Source organism: Ceratotherium simum, chromosome 30 (assembly GCF_057802395.1).
Source record: "Ceratotherium simum simum isolate JZ-2026a chromosome 30, ASM5780239v1, whole genome shotgun sequence".
In the NCBI taxonomy this organism is placed as follows: domain Eukaryota; kingdom Metazoa; phylum Chordata; class Mammalia; order Perissodactyla; family Rhinocerotidae; genus Ceratotherium; species Ceratotherium simum.
In genome coordinates, this window is record NC_141929.1 from 2,117,091 (window position 1) to 2,132,602 (window position 15,512).

Sequence of the window (15,512 nt, forward strand, 5' to 3'; positions counted from 1 at the left end):
GCTGAGGGGCTGTGCCCCCCCTAACCCAGGAGCACAGAGCCCGGGGATGGTCCTCACAACCTCGAGGAGGGGCGTCCACGAGGAAGGCAGCATGGCTCCCCTGGGACACCCCCCCATGACTTCCCTGCAGCCCAGGCCCCCCGAGGGTGTGGGAGCCCTGACGGTCCAGTGACCTTGGCTGAGCTGCCCTGTCCAGTCAAGCCCTGGTACTCAGGACCAGTTCAGGGCAAGCGGGAGGGGGCGAGTGTCAGATGGCAAGTTCTGTGGACAAGGCCGTGGAGACTGTTCTTGTCCAGGCTGGCTCCTGGGTTTGTGTCCCCTCCGAGGCTAGGTGGGAGGGAACCTTGCCTTCAGCAGGACAGTGAGTCTGGGTGGGCATAAGGAAGCACCTCACAGTTATTACAGAGAAAGGGCAAAGATCAGAGTTCACTTTTATTCCCCATAAACTGCTGGGTCAGATTGTGTTTGGAAAAAACATCTGCTACTTCAGGCAAAGCTGGAAAAGGACTGGTGCAGGGACACCAGGCTGAAAGGAGGCCCCAGCCCCAGCTGCAAAGTGGCAAGACCATGGCTGGACTCTGCTTTCTTGGGTTTGAGCATCATTTTGGTCCGGCCGTGACACGTGCAGACTAGGGGTGGGGTGCCCCCGTCCCTCATGCCACTACAGCCACCACAGGTGCCATGCTGCCCCTGTTCAGGATTTGGCTCCCTCTGGTTCTGGCAGTCGCTGTGGGCCTTGGTGGTCCCTCCCCTTCTTCCCTGGTGCCCGTGGGCTGCTCCCTTTTCCCCACCCCCCAGCCTTGGCAACCACAGGGCTTCACCTTCCCAAGACACTCCCAACCCTGGAGATGGTGACTGGACAGTAACATCCAGGCCCCCAGAACCGAGCACCCTGGGAGGCCTGTCAGCCGCCTGGCATTAAACCTTTCCCTTTGGTGTGTAGTGGCAAACCAGAGCTTGTGGTTCTAGCCTGGAGGACACAGCAGTGGGCCTAGAAGGCAGCGCCTGCTCCCAGTGCCCCAAGCGGGTTCAAGGCAGCTGGCAGTGGTCACCAGTGCGCGCTATGCCTCTAGCCTGACGCGGCTCAGTGCAGCCCTTAGGGCCACTAGCCGTGACTCTGGCAGGGCACCTGGTCACTCCGTACTGCAGGGTGTTCTCCAGTGGGGCGGGCGCTGTTCGGTGCACAGAGCACCCCGAGATGCTGGTCGTGCGTGTTCCCACCCGCAGCGCCCTCTGCTCAGAGAATAGGCCCTCCACCACTGTGCTCATCAACTCAACTTCTTTATTAAGTGCCAAGGGTCCGGGCGGGCGCGGTCCCCGCAGCCCCTCCGCGTGGCCGTGCTGGGTGCGTTTCCCGGGAACGAGAGTCCCCCGGCCCGGGGTCCCGCGGGCGGCCCCGCCGTATGGCGCCGGCTCACTTCACGTGCTCGGCTGCGTGCGAGGAGCAGTAATACTTCTTGTGCGCGATGAAGGTGGACAGGCTGCTGAACCTGATGTTGCACAGGCGGCAGTACCTGTGACTGCCGCCGGGCGCGGACCCCGGCGCCACCCTGCCGGGGGTCTGCGCGCCCTTGTCCGAGAGCGAGGACGGCGTGGGCGGCCGCGGCCGCTCCGGGGACGAGGCGGGGCCGGGCCGAGGGCTGCCGGCGGCGAGGCCGGGGGTCTCGCGCAGCTCCTGGCCGTTGAGGCCGTCACGGGGGGCGGGCGAGGGCGTCCGGGGTTCGGCGCGGGGCCCGGGGCCGGGGCCGGCCGGGGGCGGGGCCAGCAGCAGGCCGTGCGCCAGGCAGAGGTGCTCGGCCAGGTCCCCGCGGCCCGTGTCCCCGCGGGCCGCGCCGTTCGGGGGTCCGCAGGGGCGCGGGTCCGGGCGTGCGCGCAGGTGGCGCGGGGCGGCGGGGCACGAGAAGCGCTTGTGCGCCAGGTACGCCTCGAGGGTGTGGAAGCTCACGCGGCAGGCCGTGCACTCGTGGTAGTCGGCCAACGCGGGCAGGGCCGCGGGCGTGGGGGCGGGGGACTGGCGCCGCGGCTTCTTGCTTAGGTCGATGGGGCCGTCGGCGCCATCCGCCCCGCTTCCGCTTCCGGGCCGCGGCGACGGCGACGCGGGCGGCTCGGGGGCGGGGCCGGGCGCCGGGGGCGTGGCCGGGCCGGCCGCGTGCAGCTCGTAGAGCTTGCGGCGCCTGCGCGTGCGCACGGGCGGCGCGCCGGCGGGGGTCCCGGGGGTCCCGGTGGGCGCGGGCCGGCGCGGCGGGGGGTCGTGGCGGGAGGCGCAGTAGTAGCGCTTGTGCACCGTGTAGGTCTCGTGGCGGCTGAAGCGGATGTTGCAGGCCTCGCACAGCGTCCGGCGGGGGTCGTCGTCCTCGTCCGCCCCGCTGCCCGGGCTCGGGCTGCCCTCGCTGCCCCGGCCCCCCGCCTCGGCCTCGGGCGTGGCCGCGCCCCCCGCCTCGTCCTCGCGCGCCCCAGAGCCTGGTGACGAGCGCGCTGCGTCGGGCTCGGTGGGCGGCAGGTCGGGGGGCGCACGAGCTGGGCCATGGGGCGCCCTGGGCCTGCGGGCGGGGGGCGCGTCGTCGGGCGGGCGGCGGCCGGAGCAGTAGAGGCGCTTGTGCACGTAGAAGTTGTTGACGTTGTTGAAGGTGATGTCGCACTCGAAGCACGTGGCGCCCTTAGGGGCCCCCGTGAAGAGGCCAGCCTGCGCGCCCGCGCCTGCCTGCAGCCGGCTGTGCACCAGCTCGGACATCTTGGCCAAGATCTCCGAGGCGGGGGGCGCTGCGGGGAACTGCGGCAGGAGGAGCGCGCCGGCTGCCAGGCCTAGCTCGCCAGGACCGGGGCTGGAGCCGGGCGTGGGGCTGGACAGCTCCGCCTTCACCCTGGCCGGGGCGGGGCTTGGCGGCGACGGCGTCCGTGAGGGGGCCCCCGGCCGTGGCTCCGCCCTGGGCTGCTCCTCCGCCTCCACCTTGATGCTCCTGGGGGCCGCGGGGGGCTCGCTGCTGCTCCCGTTTTGGGGTGCCGCCCTGGCCTCTCCATTGGTGGCCTCGGCCAGGACCTTCCTGTCCAATCCTGGCGGTGGGGTGGGCGCCAGGCCTAGGTCGGTGGGGATCAGGGGCCCATGCAGGGCCGCGTGCTGCTGGAAGTTGGCCAGGCTGTCTGCAGGGAGACCCCAGGGGCCACACTTAAGGGCTAGAGCAGGACCTGCCTGGGGCCAGACCTGAGGAGGGGGGAGGGCAGGCAGGGGAGAGCTGGGCTGGGCAGAGGTGGTGGAGGGCCAAGGCCGAAATTGACCCCAGGCTATCTTAGGGACACCTCTCCCTTCCCAATCCTCAGGGGACCCCAGGGGCTCACCTGGGGGGAACTTGGCGGTGGGGTGCCCGGCCGCTGGTGAGTAGATCTCAGCCTTAGAGCCAGGCTGGCAGACCATGTGGTTGGTTACCAGGTGGCTGTAGAGAATGTCCCTTGTGGTGGAGATGAAGCCACAGCTGTGGCAGACACCTGTGGGCAGGCTGCGGTGTCAGGGCCCTGGGGCGGCCTGGGCCCCACAGACACCCACTCTGCCCGCCCCCTTCACAGCCTCCACGTACCGCTCAGGGTGTCTGTGTGCACCTTGAGGTGCCGCTCACAGTTGGCCTTGGTGGTGAAGGCTGACAGGCAGATGAGACACACGAAGGGGCGTTCTCCTGGAACACAGGGTCCAGTGAGGGGCCAGCTCCTGCAGCCCAGCCGGCCGAGGACCCCCGACATGGGCTGTGTGTGGAGGGCTCTTTAAGTCCTGCTTCCTTGGCCCCTTGTCTCCCAGGACCTCGGCAAGGGCCCAGCCCTGAGCTGGCCATCCAGACAGCCCTGTGCTCTGGGAGCCCTGTGGCAGGCTGTGCGGTGTGGCAGGAAGACCACGCAGGCATCTGTGTGGCATGGGTGTGGTGGGCATGCACGAGCTATCATAGAGGACAGTGGGGAGGGGGCGTGGGGCCTCACCGCTGTGGCTGCGCATGTGGATCTCCAGGGAGCTGGCGCTGGGGCAGCTTTTGCGGCACTGGGGGAAGGGGCACACGCGCTCGTTGGGGTAGGTCTCCTTCGGCTTCTCATCGGTGGCGGCTGTGGCTGGGGAGCCGGCACTCTGGCGGCTGGCGCAGTAGTAGAGCAGGTGAGCTTGCAGGTTCCGCTCACTCCGGTACCAGATGCCGCAGTCCTTGCACGGGAAGACGTCTTCTGTGGGGGCAGGAGGTGGGCGCAGCTTGAGGGGGCACCCCGCAGCAGAGGGGGACTGCCTGTACCCCAAGGCAGGGCAGTGGACTCTCCGCGAAATGAGGGCTTTGCCCTTGCTGCCCCTGATGTCTTCCAGCTCTGAAGAGGGAAGTTTGCGACCTGCCCCTTTCCCCTGTCACTGCTGCCCCTTCTCATCTGTCCCTTTATGATCCCGAGTTCCCTGTCTATGGATGTCCAGGCCGCCCCGGGAACATGTGGATGCGGGGTCTGAGTAACCCCAGGGTGGCCCCATGCTGCCTCCCAGCTGTGAGCCCCATAAGGAGATGCTCTGGTCTTATGGGGTGCCCATGGAAGGAGTGTGGACATGCTAGTGGACACCTCGGGGCAAGGCTGGGGCCCGTGATCTGGTTATGTGTGTGACTTGGGGGAGTGACTGTGTGCACGTGAACATGCCCTGGCGAGGGGACTTGAGGGATGGCGTGGACCCGGGTGCCCATGGAGGAGGAAGCAAGGTGTGCGTGTGCAGGGGAACAGGTGTGTGAGTGGTGCATGGAGGACCCACATGCATGAATCCCCAGGCACTCTGCTCGAGGACGAGAGTTGAGGGTTGGGTGGGCGGAGGTGAGGCTGGGAGCTGCAGAGGAAGAGCCCTCCTGTGTCCCCCAACCCCATACCCCTGGACGGCTCCATATCAGTTACTGACCAAATGGTCACATTTGCTGAATTCACCAAATTTACTCCTAACGCTGCCTCTAACTTTCCGGTTGACGAGTTTGGGTTGTGGGGTGGTTTTGCCAGTGCGTGAGGATTTCTGACAGGTGCTTCCCCAGTCTCTGGTTCTCACTGTGTCTTTATAGCAGAACGTTAAGTAGTGTTCTGTTTGTCTCTGCCGCTTGCCTGAAGGCAGGGGAGGGCTTGTTCTGTACCTTGACCTTGACCTTGAGGTGGAACTGAGGGCCCGGGACTCCTTATCTGGGTTTTAGGCTGTCTCGTGTAGAGACAGTGTATGATGTGGTTTCTGCTTCTGCAGGTTGGGACGTGCTTCTCTCCCCAGCCTCTGCGATGTTTATCCTGGGTCCCCCAGCACCCCAGGGGGCTGCCGCTTTTCCACCTTTTGCGTCTTTTAAGGACTTTGAGTACTTGTCTGTTGGGTGCGGTGGCTGGCCACCTCTCATGTCCCTGCAGTTTTCTGGTGATTTTTCTCCTTGAAATCCCCTTCCTGCTGTGTTGTTTATTTCTGCTTTTCAAGTTCCCTTTTATTTGGGGGCCTCAGGGCAGCTCTCTGCTCTATCAGCTGAGGCCTTGGGCTACGACCGGGACCTGAGAGGCCACTGGTGGCTTTGTTTTTGTATCTGTGAGGTCAGTGCTGGGGACTGGCTGCCGGTGGCCAGGGCGGGGGGGCGGTGCTGGGCGCCTTGGAGGCGCATTCGAGCCCCGGCCACAGCCCTGCAACTTGGCCAGGAGGGTCACAGTCCCACCAGCCCAGGGCTGACCACAGGCTGACCACAGGCAGGCCCTGGATGGGCACAGCCCAGGGAACCTGCACCAACGCCTTGAGGCTGGTATGACCATTGTCCCCATTTCAGAGGCGAGAAAACTGAGGTCCGGAGTGTGAAGTGTCAGGAATTAAATGGGTCTGATTGACTCTGGGGCTTGGGTTCTTCAGGCCCTTTCAGACCACCAGCTGGAGGAGCCCCTGCAGAAGGGCTGGGGCGGGGCTCGAATGTGCCTCCGAGGCGCCCAGCCCTGCTCCCTCGCCACCGGAGGTAACAAGACGTCTGGCCCACGGTGGCTTCTCCAGTGACACGCTCATGGGATGTTGCTGCTCAGGGGTGAGGCACTGATACCACGTCCTCAGACCAAAGAGGGGGACACTGAGGCCCAGAGGGCTGAGCCCCGTCAGCTCCAGAGAGGAAGCTCCCCAGTGCCGGGGGCTCCCGACAGCCCCCATCGGAGCAGCCAGATGGGGGAGATAGGGAGGTGGCCTCCACAGGACTCTGCCGACCCCGTTCTGCCACTTGGGCACCAGATGCCATTCCCGGCCTCGGGTCTCCTGGATGCACCTCCCTGCCCCTTCAGCCTCCCTTCTCCCCTGAAACCTCGACCTCCAGACAAGTCCTCCACTTGCTTGCCGCCATCCTCTCAGTCCCCCTGCAGGACCCCATTCTCCCTGGGGCAGTGGCCTTGCCTTGTCCAGCCCAGCCGCTCCACACGGGGTCTGGGGGTGGACCTCACGCCTGTGGCTCCCCCACCACCGCAGTGTCACCAGTTTCTTGTTAGTTCCACCAGCGCACAAGTGCACACCAGGATTGCTCAAGTTCCAGCAAAGCAAGCTGCGTCCCCTGACGGTCTCATTCCTCTGTCCCCTCGTGCTCTCCCTCACTCCCTGTTCCCTCACTGTAGCGGTTTTGCTCAGGGTCACGGTAATCTCTACACTGCCCCGTCTAGCAGTCACTTCTGTCTGCCCTGGGTCTCACCACAGCCTGGACGCAGCGGACCCCCACTGCCCTCGGCAGACGCCTCCCCCTGACTCGTGTCTGCAGGTCCTGCCCCAGAGCTCCCCAGGGGGCCTATCTGGCTCTGACTGTGCCCCAGTCCCAGCTCCCTCCAAAGCTCCATGTTAGCACCCAGGCATCTTGGGCAGGGTGCTCAGAGCAGCTCTTCTCCCGATCCCCCGCCCATGACAGTACTGACATGACCACCCATGGGCAAAGCCCCTGCCTTGTGCTTGCTGCTTCCTCCTCAGCCCCACTCGGCAGGTCCCTGTTGGCTTCAGTGCCCCATCTGGCCTCTGTCTCCGCTGCCACAACCTGCTTCAAGCAGTCATCGTGTTCAACTTACTCAAAAAGGTCACTTTTCTTCTGATTTTGCAACCCTGCACGTGCTACCTAGCAGCCTGAGCCATTTTAAACTAAATTGGATCATGCCCTTTGCTGCTTAGAAGCCTCTGGGGGAGCCCTCGGTGCTGAGAGGACATCCCAGCCCTCACCGGGTCCCCCGGATGCTCTCCCCGGGAGATTTGCCCTCCGCGCCCTTGCTGCACTGCCGATGCTGGCCACAGTGACCCCTCGCTGGGCCTCGGCCCCAAGGGCTGTCCACTCAGCTGTTCTGTCCCCTGTGTGCGGGTCCTGGCCTGTCATCTCGTCCAAGCAGCTCCCCTGAGCACCCCAATAAAGTAGCCCCCTGCCACTGTCTGATCATGTCACTGCTGTCCTTCTCTGTGAGACGTACCCATGCCGAGGCCACCGCCTCTGTCCTCCCTGGAGTGCTGGTGCCCTCAAGGTGGGCCAGCGCCCCCACCTCAGTGACCTGACCCTGTGGTACAGCGTGGATGTTAGAGTATTTGTGGGATGAGTGAGTCCTGTTTGATTATCACGATGACCATCTGAGGCCATGTGTCATGGCAAGCAGGGACCAGTGCGCCAGGCGTGCTCACCGCGAGGCTGGGGCTGGCGCGCAGCGTCCCATGGCGCACGTCAGTAGCGCGGAAGCTGAAGCCCTCCGGTATGCCCTGCTGCCTGTCCTCCTGGGAGAGGGCAGGGGCAGCTTTGTGCCTGCTCGCTGGGCCTTCCTCTGTGTGACCGGACCCTGGGACCTGCTGGCCTGCCTGGCCCACCTCTGCTGGGCTGCCCTTTCAGTGTCTGCAGCCCAACCACATGGCCCTCTTGCGCTGGCTGCAGCCTGGAGCCCCCCAACCCCCCTCCTGGGACCCCACCTTCAAGCCCCTGGTGCATGTTGCTGCACCACACCGCCGCCTCTGCTCAGATGGCAGTGGTAACAGATCTTTGCAGCTCTTGAGCTCCTGGGCACCACCGCAGCCCTGTGCCCAGGGCTGTGGTGGCACTGCCACGGAGCTGGGGTGGCACGGCCAGGTGTACTCACTGTTGATAACTGCTGTGGCCAGGATGGACGCCATGCCGGCCTGCTGGGGCAGGAGCTGAATGTCGGTGTGTGAGGGGGCCGGGCCCTCAGGCTCTGCTGGCTCCTCCTTCACAGGGTGGCTGGGGGCGCTGCGGGGCTTAGCCGCAAGGAGCATGCTCAGCAGTCCGCCCGTTGGCACTGGCTTCGTGAGCCTGCACCAGAGGGCTTCATCTGCAGATGAAGGAAAGGCATCGTGACAGGAGGGCCTGCAGCACCCACAAAGACTCCCCCATCTTATCCTCCCGAGCCCCTCTGTGCTGCCCCGTCTTAGAGACCGGGCTTCAGAGTCAGGATGGGGGATGGAGCTAAGGCCACGGTTAGGGAGCAGCCACGACCAGGGTCATAGCTGTGGCTGGCTGGTTTCCACGGTGAGCCATACTGCCTCCATGGGGTGACTGGGTGGTTCCTGGGGCATGCCTGCTCCTTGGGCCTCCCTGCCCTGTGGCCATCAAGTGGGATGGCCCCGAGGGCAGCCAGCAGAGCTGCCCCGGTTTCCAGAAGGGGTGGCATGTGGGACAGGCAGCAGAGGGCCTGGTAGCTGCAGGGCTGGCCCTAGAACGGCCTCCATGCTCCTTGCAGCTCCACTGGGTGCGGCTGTTCCCTCGGCGGCCTGCAGGGGGCAGCCTTGGCCAACAGGACCCAGGCTGAGCTGCCCACCGAACACCTCCAGCGTCCAGCAAGGAGGCTGCCAGGAAACCCCCCCAAGAGGCACAGGCCCCACCTGGACAAGGCCACCTCGCTAGCATTAGCACTGCAAGGACCCCTGTCCTGCTGGGGCAGACACAGGTGGCCAGAGCCCTGCTGACCTGGCCAGCAGGAGGGGCAGGCCGGGCAGTGCTAACTGGCCCACATCCCTGGTGGGTGTGCAAGCCCACAGCTGACTGCTCGCTGCCAACACTGGCACTTGAGCGCCTTCCAACTGCTCTCTGGGTCCTTAGAGCACCCCTGGTGGTGAGGAGGGGCCAGGGTCCTCTCCCCCCTGCGGAGGGGGAAACTGAGGCACACGGGTGAAGGTGGCCCAGGTCTGTGGGGTTGACAGCAGGGAAGGATGGAGAGCCAGGTCCTCAGACGCTGAGCTCAGTACCCTCTCTGCACCCCTGTCATACCTGGGAGGCCCCTGGGTTGGGGGGCCTGGGGTGTATGTGGGAGCAGCCCTGGGCTTGGCCCCAGCCCTCTGCCATGGCCTTTGGCTCCATCTGGAAGACAGAGCCGTCCTCAGAATGGAGCTGCCTCCACTGGGGTATTCAGCGGAATGTGCTGTGTGCTCAGGAGGCGATGATGAGGGTGACACCCCCAGAACATTCTGGCAAATGGAGCTCCCCCACAGGGGAATGAGGCAGGTTTCGTGTGGTCAGTGGGTGCACAGCCATCCCGGGTGGCCACATTGCAGTGGACGGCCCTCGCTTGGCTGTAGATGTTATCATGAGTCGGCCCCCTCTTCCTCCCCCGGGGCCAGCACCTCCTCATCTGTAATGGGGGGTCCCCGCCTCCCTGACACCCTGATCCTCACATGCGGAAGACTGTGCTGTGCTTTCCTCAGGATGAAACTGCCCAGGACAGGCGGGACCGAGGTGATGGAGACAGAAGCCCCTGCCCCACGTCTGCGCCGCCTGATCTCTGGACTGTCCTCACCGCTCCCATCCTGCTCTCCCACCTCCCTCCTGGGCCACTCCTAGAGGGTGCAGGGAGGCAGAAGGAACACAGGAGGGAGGTGGGGACAGAAGCTCCTGGGCCGCGAGCCTCCGTGCCTGACCGAGCTCTCCGGTCAGCCTCACACAGAAATGGAGGCCTGGGGCCGGCCCGTGGCTTAGAGGTTGAGTGCACGCACTGCTCTACTGGCGGCCCGGGTTTGGATCCCGGGCACACACTGATGCACCAGTTCTCTGGCCATGCTGAGGCCACGTCCCACATACAGCAACTAGAGGGATGTGCAGCTATGACATACACCTATCTACTAGGGCTTTGGGGAAAAAAATAAATAAAATTAAAAAAAAAAAAAAAAAAAAAAAAAAAGAAATGGAGGCCTGAGAAGGTGAGGGACTGGCCCAAGGCCCTTTGGAGCATGGCCCTCCTGACTGTTCCTGGAGCGAGCCACACCGCACAGGGCCCTGGTCCTGTTGGCTCCCCGCAGCCGGCCCCTGCCAGCCTGCCCGGCCTGGGTTCCTCTGCTGACCCTGGCGGATTCCCAGAGGCCAAGAGCAGTCCTCACCTGGGTCTGGGGGAAGCAGCATCCGGCCTCTGGAGACCCGCTGGGCTGACCTCCGTCCGGCCCCAGATGGCCTTGCATCAGGGCGCCGGGGTGTGGGGCAGGGCTGGCCAGCCCCGAGGCCCAGCCCCTGGCAGCTTGTCTCTCCCCCTTGGCCCAAAAGGCTGATTTCCCTTTAAGGGCTGGCCCAAGGACAGCCAAGTGACCCCCGCCTTCCGGAAGGCTGCGAGGGAAGCGCCGTGATACCAACCCTTCCTGTAGATCTCCACGTTGGCTTCGTCCTCGGTCAGGGCTCGGGGCAGTGTCCTCAGCCAGCAGGCCTCGTCCTCCAGCAGCAGGGTCAGGGCTGGGCTCTGGGAGCAGGAAGGAGGGTCATAAAGGACAGAGTTGTGCCCTCGGACATAGCACGGGAAGAGCCCAGCTGGGGCCTCCCCAAAGGCCACGTGTGGGGAAGCCTGAGAGACCGCCCGGTGGGGTGGCCAGGCCAGGCTGTGGGCCGGCTCCTCGTCATGCACTGAGCTGGCGCCAAAGATGCGGCAGGGAGCCGGCACCTTCCGGGTTGGATGCTGGGTTCTCTTGGAAGCTGAGCAAGCAACTTGCTCGAGGTTACAGAGCCAGTGAGCAGCAGGGTAGGGATTTGCACCCAGACCTGTTTTCTCCTAGCCTCCCCCTCCCTGGTGGGCACTGGGTGCTACAGCACAGCCCATGGGGTGCATGGGGCTGGACTGTGCCAGACTGCTCCCACACAGGCCCCCAGAGGCCTCCAACATGAGCTCTGTGGGCCCAGCAGAGATTGGCCCGGAGGAGAGGCATGTCCCCAGAGAGGTACTTCCGTGTCCTCCCCGACAGGGGCGCCCTCCCTGATGCAGGGCCTGGCAGGCCCCTCTTCGTCCCGTCCATCCTGAGACCCACACACAGTGGACACTCCAAGAACACTGCCTGGGCCCAGTAGCTCTCTGAGGTCCCCAGGCAGCAAGATGTCCCCCCACTGAGCTGGCTCAGCCCCGGCCCCTCCCTGCAGCTCCTAGAGACTGACATCAATGTGTGGGGTTGGGCCCTGGCCCACTCGGCCTCGCTGTCAGCCGGAAAGCAGGCAGGGCTCTTCTCCCATCTCACAGGTGAGGAAACTGAGGCATGAGGAGGGGAAGGGAGGGGAGGGACAACCGGTGCCAGCACTGCCTCGCCCAGCCATGCTCTCCCCACAGCTCGGTCTGCAGCTGGGCCTTTGCAGCACCCAGAAGGAAAGAGTGCTCTGGGCCAGTCCTCGGGCTGCTGCCGGTGGCCACAGAGGGGGGTGGCCTGATTTCCGGCGCCCTGGCCCCCAGCAGAGGAAACACACAGCCTCTGTCCCAGCACAGCCTGGTGTGGAGAGGGGTGGGTGGGGCGGGGCCGCCTGCAGCCCCACTCTGGCCAGTGCGCTGGTCAGCAGAGGAGATGAGGTGCAGGCTGTGGCCGGCAGGCTGGTGGGAAGAACCCTGGCCCTGCTTTGCCCTAGGAGGTCGGGGTGACTGCTGCCGCCCTCGGGCCTCAGCCTCAGTGCTGGACCCCGGTTATAGGCTGGCAGCTCTGCCTGGTGGTCCCCAAGCTCAGCCACTGGGTGCTGTACGGAAAGGCACAGTGCGTGTCCACTTGGGGTATTTTTCTTTGTTTTATGCAAATAAATGATTTTTACTCAGAAATTTGTGCACCAGGACCTTTAACTAAAGAACCAGTGTCACTTGCTGTCCCTGGAAATGCTGCCACCTTGACGGGGGCAGTTTTGTGCACCCCAGGGGCGCACATGACAGTGGGCCAGGATGCTACCATGGTGGGACGGCCGGGGCAGTGATGGTGTGTAGGACATCCTCTGACGGGTTCTGGCATCTCCCGCCAGGTCGGAGCCCACAGCATCTTCCTGGGCTTTGCCTGCAGGGACCACACGGGCTCCAGAGCTGGGCATTGGGGTCCAGTCCAGTCTTGGCCTCCCACTCTGTGACCTTGGCCAAGGCACCATCCCTTGACCCATGGTGGCCCCTCTTACCACCTCTGTGACTCGTCCCCATCCCGTGGCAGACTCGGGGACCCAGCGAGATCAGGCCCGTGGACCGGGCATTCCCGGTGACAACTCCCAGCAAGGCTGGGGCACCCTGGCCAGCGGAAAGTCCTGGCCCTGGGAGCAGAACCCACCATCCCACCACCATGTCTGCCCTCCCTGGGCCTCAGCATCTCTCTGTAAATGGATGATGACCCTCCTGCTTGGCGCTGCGGCCGGAGCCCACGTGCTCACTCCAGACCCATTCTCGTTCTGCCACCTGCTTGCAGGGCGGGTCACGTCCCTTTCTCTGGGACTCAGTTCCCCCCAAGGCATCAGGAAGTAGCAATCTATGTGAATCCCTCCCTTTCGAATGGCACCCGCCTGGTGCGTGACCAGCAAGCGAGCCCTGGCTGCCCTTGCTCTCGCCTTCCCTTTGGCCAGCAGGACACAGCAGGCAGGGGCCACGCCTTCGGGCCCAGGAGGCTGGCATCCACTGGGGCACCGGCCAGCAATTGGCACATGTCAACGTGGGGCAAACATCTCCACCAGGGAGCCTGCCTGGGCAGGTGGGTGCAGGCGGCACCCGGCGACTCTAATGGCTACAGAGTGGGCGCAGCTGGGGTCCCCGCCGGCTTGGAGGTTTCAGCCAAGGCCACAGCTGGGGACAGGCCGGGGGACAAGTGGCACTGGCAGGGCAGGCACAGCGGCGGGTGACCAGGGGCTCCTGCGTCCCAGCTGCGCCGACTTGGGCCAGCAGCTTGCAGCCAGGAGGAGGCTGGGGCCTCCCTGAGCCTCTAATGAATATTAATGAGTGGAGGAGGGTGAAAAAAATTAATCTGCCTGATCCTCCGATGGGCACTGCGGTAACGATATGAAATCTAATTATTCGTCCCAATATTTCTAAACCCTCAAACTGAGACTGACAGCCTCCCAGTCGGTTTAATGCTTATCACTCTCAGGAGCGCGTGTTCGCAGCACGATAAAAACACCACTGCTGACGCTGCAGAAGCCCCGAGTTTTCCGCGTACGCTCTGAGAGCGGGGAGGTGGCAGCAGCATGTTCCCACCCGGCTCTGTGCCTCCGCCGGGCAGCCCTTCGCCAAGTCCCCGTGTTTACTGAGGACACGCTTGGTGGCTGCCCTGGGCTGGTGCACGGCTGTCTGTGAGGGTGGGCGGGGAGGAGGGGGACGTAGGGGCCAGGATGGGGCTTCCTCCTGCACCCTGCACCCGATCCCAGGAGGGAAATGGGCTAGGAGGTCCAGGGCTTCACCCCACATCCTCAGCCCGATGCTCTGGGAGGGGCCTGGCCCCCCACTTACACAGGGAAGGTGGGGCTGGGGGTGGCCTCCCTGCCAGTCTGAACACCCTAGGGGTGCAGGGGCTGCCCCCTCCGGCCAGCCCTGAGCCAGAGCCTCACCCTGCACCAGGCAGCTGGACCCCTGACACCTGCAGGGCTACAGCCCCCAGGAGCCAGCCCAGCCCTAGGCTGAGGACGCTGGGTGGGGGCAGATTTCAGTCCAGCGTCCCCTGTGGAGGGGCCGACTCAGCGCCCAGTTATTTATATTCTTTTTCCCCTCATTCTCCCCCAGTTCCAAGCAGCCCTGGAACAGAAGCCCTTTTCTCTGGTGGTTGAAGGCGCTGGGCTGAGCCAGGCCCCCTTCCCGGCCCTGCCCTGCCTGTGGGCAGCAAGCCTGGGAGGGGCTGTTTATAATGCCTCCACCTGGCCCTGCTGCCAAAACCATCAGAGACGTGTGTGCCGTGTGCCGCCACCGCCACCGCAGGCTGCCTTCCTCCGCGGGCGCCCCCAGGCTTGGGGCCCGGTGCTCACGTGGGACAGGCCATGTCGGGGTCAGCAAGAAGCCCCACCCTTGTCCTGCCTGCAGCCCCTCGAGGTGGCCCCTGTCCCTCCCTCCTGGCTCAGGCCAGCCCCACCCCGCCCCGGGATAACGGGCGGCCACTTTAAATTCTCCAGGTGCATCTGAGAGCTCCTTGTTTCCCCCAACAAAGAGGTCAGTGTCCGGATTCTGCGCCCGCTGATAACCATCAGAAACCCTATCTCCACCGCATCCGCTGTGACAACTTCATCTGAGCCTGTTCCCAAACCTTGCTGTGCATCTCATGAAGCGGCCTCGAAGGGAGGTGGGGCCCCTGTTCTGTTCTGGGGGGAGGGGGTGGTCTGGCCTAGGGAGCCAGTCAGCCCTGCAGGTGAGTGGGGCCGCCTGGGGCCTCCCCTAAGTCACTGTGGGGCAGGTTTATGGAGGTCAGGCCCCGGGTGGGCTCTGATGGGGGCCCCCACCCACCTGCCTCATCCTCCAGTCCATTCTGAGAAGCCCCCCACCCCCCGCATCCCGCTCACTCTTGCCAGAGGCAACGGCCTTTCTGTCCTCGGCCCCTCTTATCTCCCCCCGATCCTGTGAAGAACCCATTTCACAGGTGAGGAGACTGAGGCCCACAGAGGTGACCCATGCCCAAGGCCATGGGAAGTGGCTGCGTGCACATGGGACCAGAACCGAGGTCTGCGTGATCTCCACTGCATCACTGCATCCTTTTCATTCATTCATTCATTTGGCAAACAGTCCCCAGGGCCTGCTGTGTGCCAGGTTCAGGGGCACCGAGAACAGAACACGCAGTCTCTGATCTCGGGCATGGATGCTGGAGTGGGGAGGCTGGCAAGAAACAGCCAATGGAAGCTGGAGGGGAAAGTGCTAGAGAAACAGGGACAGGCTGAGAGGGGGGTGAGGCCTGGAGGGGGGAGGCAGAGGTATAGACAGTGGGGGTGGGGACAGCAGGGGAGGGGACAGCAGAGGGGATGGGAGGGGAGAGCAGGGGGTGGGGACAGCAGTGGGGAGGGCCATTTGGCCCCCAGCCCCTTTCCTAGGGGAGGCCCTTGGGCTCAGTGGGGGAGCCAGCAGTAAGGGTGGGCCTGGTACCCATGGCTGCCCTGGCCCCAGGGGCGGGGTGGCCAGGGCTGAGAAGGACAGGCCTCTCCCAGCACCTCAGCGCGGGTCTTTCCCGTGTGGCAGGAGGGGTCCCAGAGTCCCTGAGACCAGTGGAGCCTTCTCCTAGGCCCCAGGAGGCCAGTCTGAGTTGACCCTGTAGCCAGAGCCCCTTCACACCCACAGCACCTCCCAGGCCCTGCGGCACCTTCCCAGCTCCTACAACTGCAGGCAGGGAAGTTGAG

The 15,512-nt window shown here is 64.6% G+C and overlaps 1 protein-coding gene across 1 annotated transcript in view; it reads right to left on the minus strand.

The window, feature by feature from the left end:
- Positions 1-419: 419 nt before the first annotated feature.
- ZFPM1 (zinc finger protein, FOG family member 1) overlaps positions 420-15,512 on the minus strand; it is a 79,067-nt gene continuing 63,974 nt past the window's right edge. Inside the window, exons 5-10 of the mRNA XM_087419813.1 lie at positions 10,569-10,671; positions 8,074-8,283; positions 3,961-4,194; positions 3,570-3,665; positions 3,334-3,480; positions 420-3,138 (exon numbers count right to left, since the gene is read on the minus strand). Coding sequence (XP_087275939.1) covers positions 1,415-3,138; positions 3,334-3,480; positions 3,570-3,665; positions 3,961-4,194; positions 8,074-8,283; positions 10,569-10,671 — 2,514 coding nt within the window. The 3' untranslated portion in view covers positions 420-1,414. The remainder of the gene's footprint in view (positions 3,139-3,333; positions 3,481-3,569; positions 3,666-3,960; positions 4,195-8,073; positions 8,284-10,568; positions 10,672-15,512) is intronic.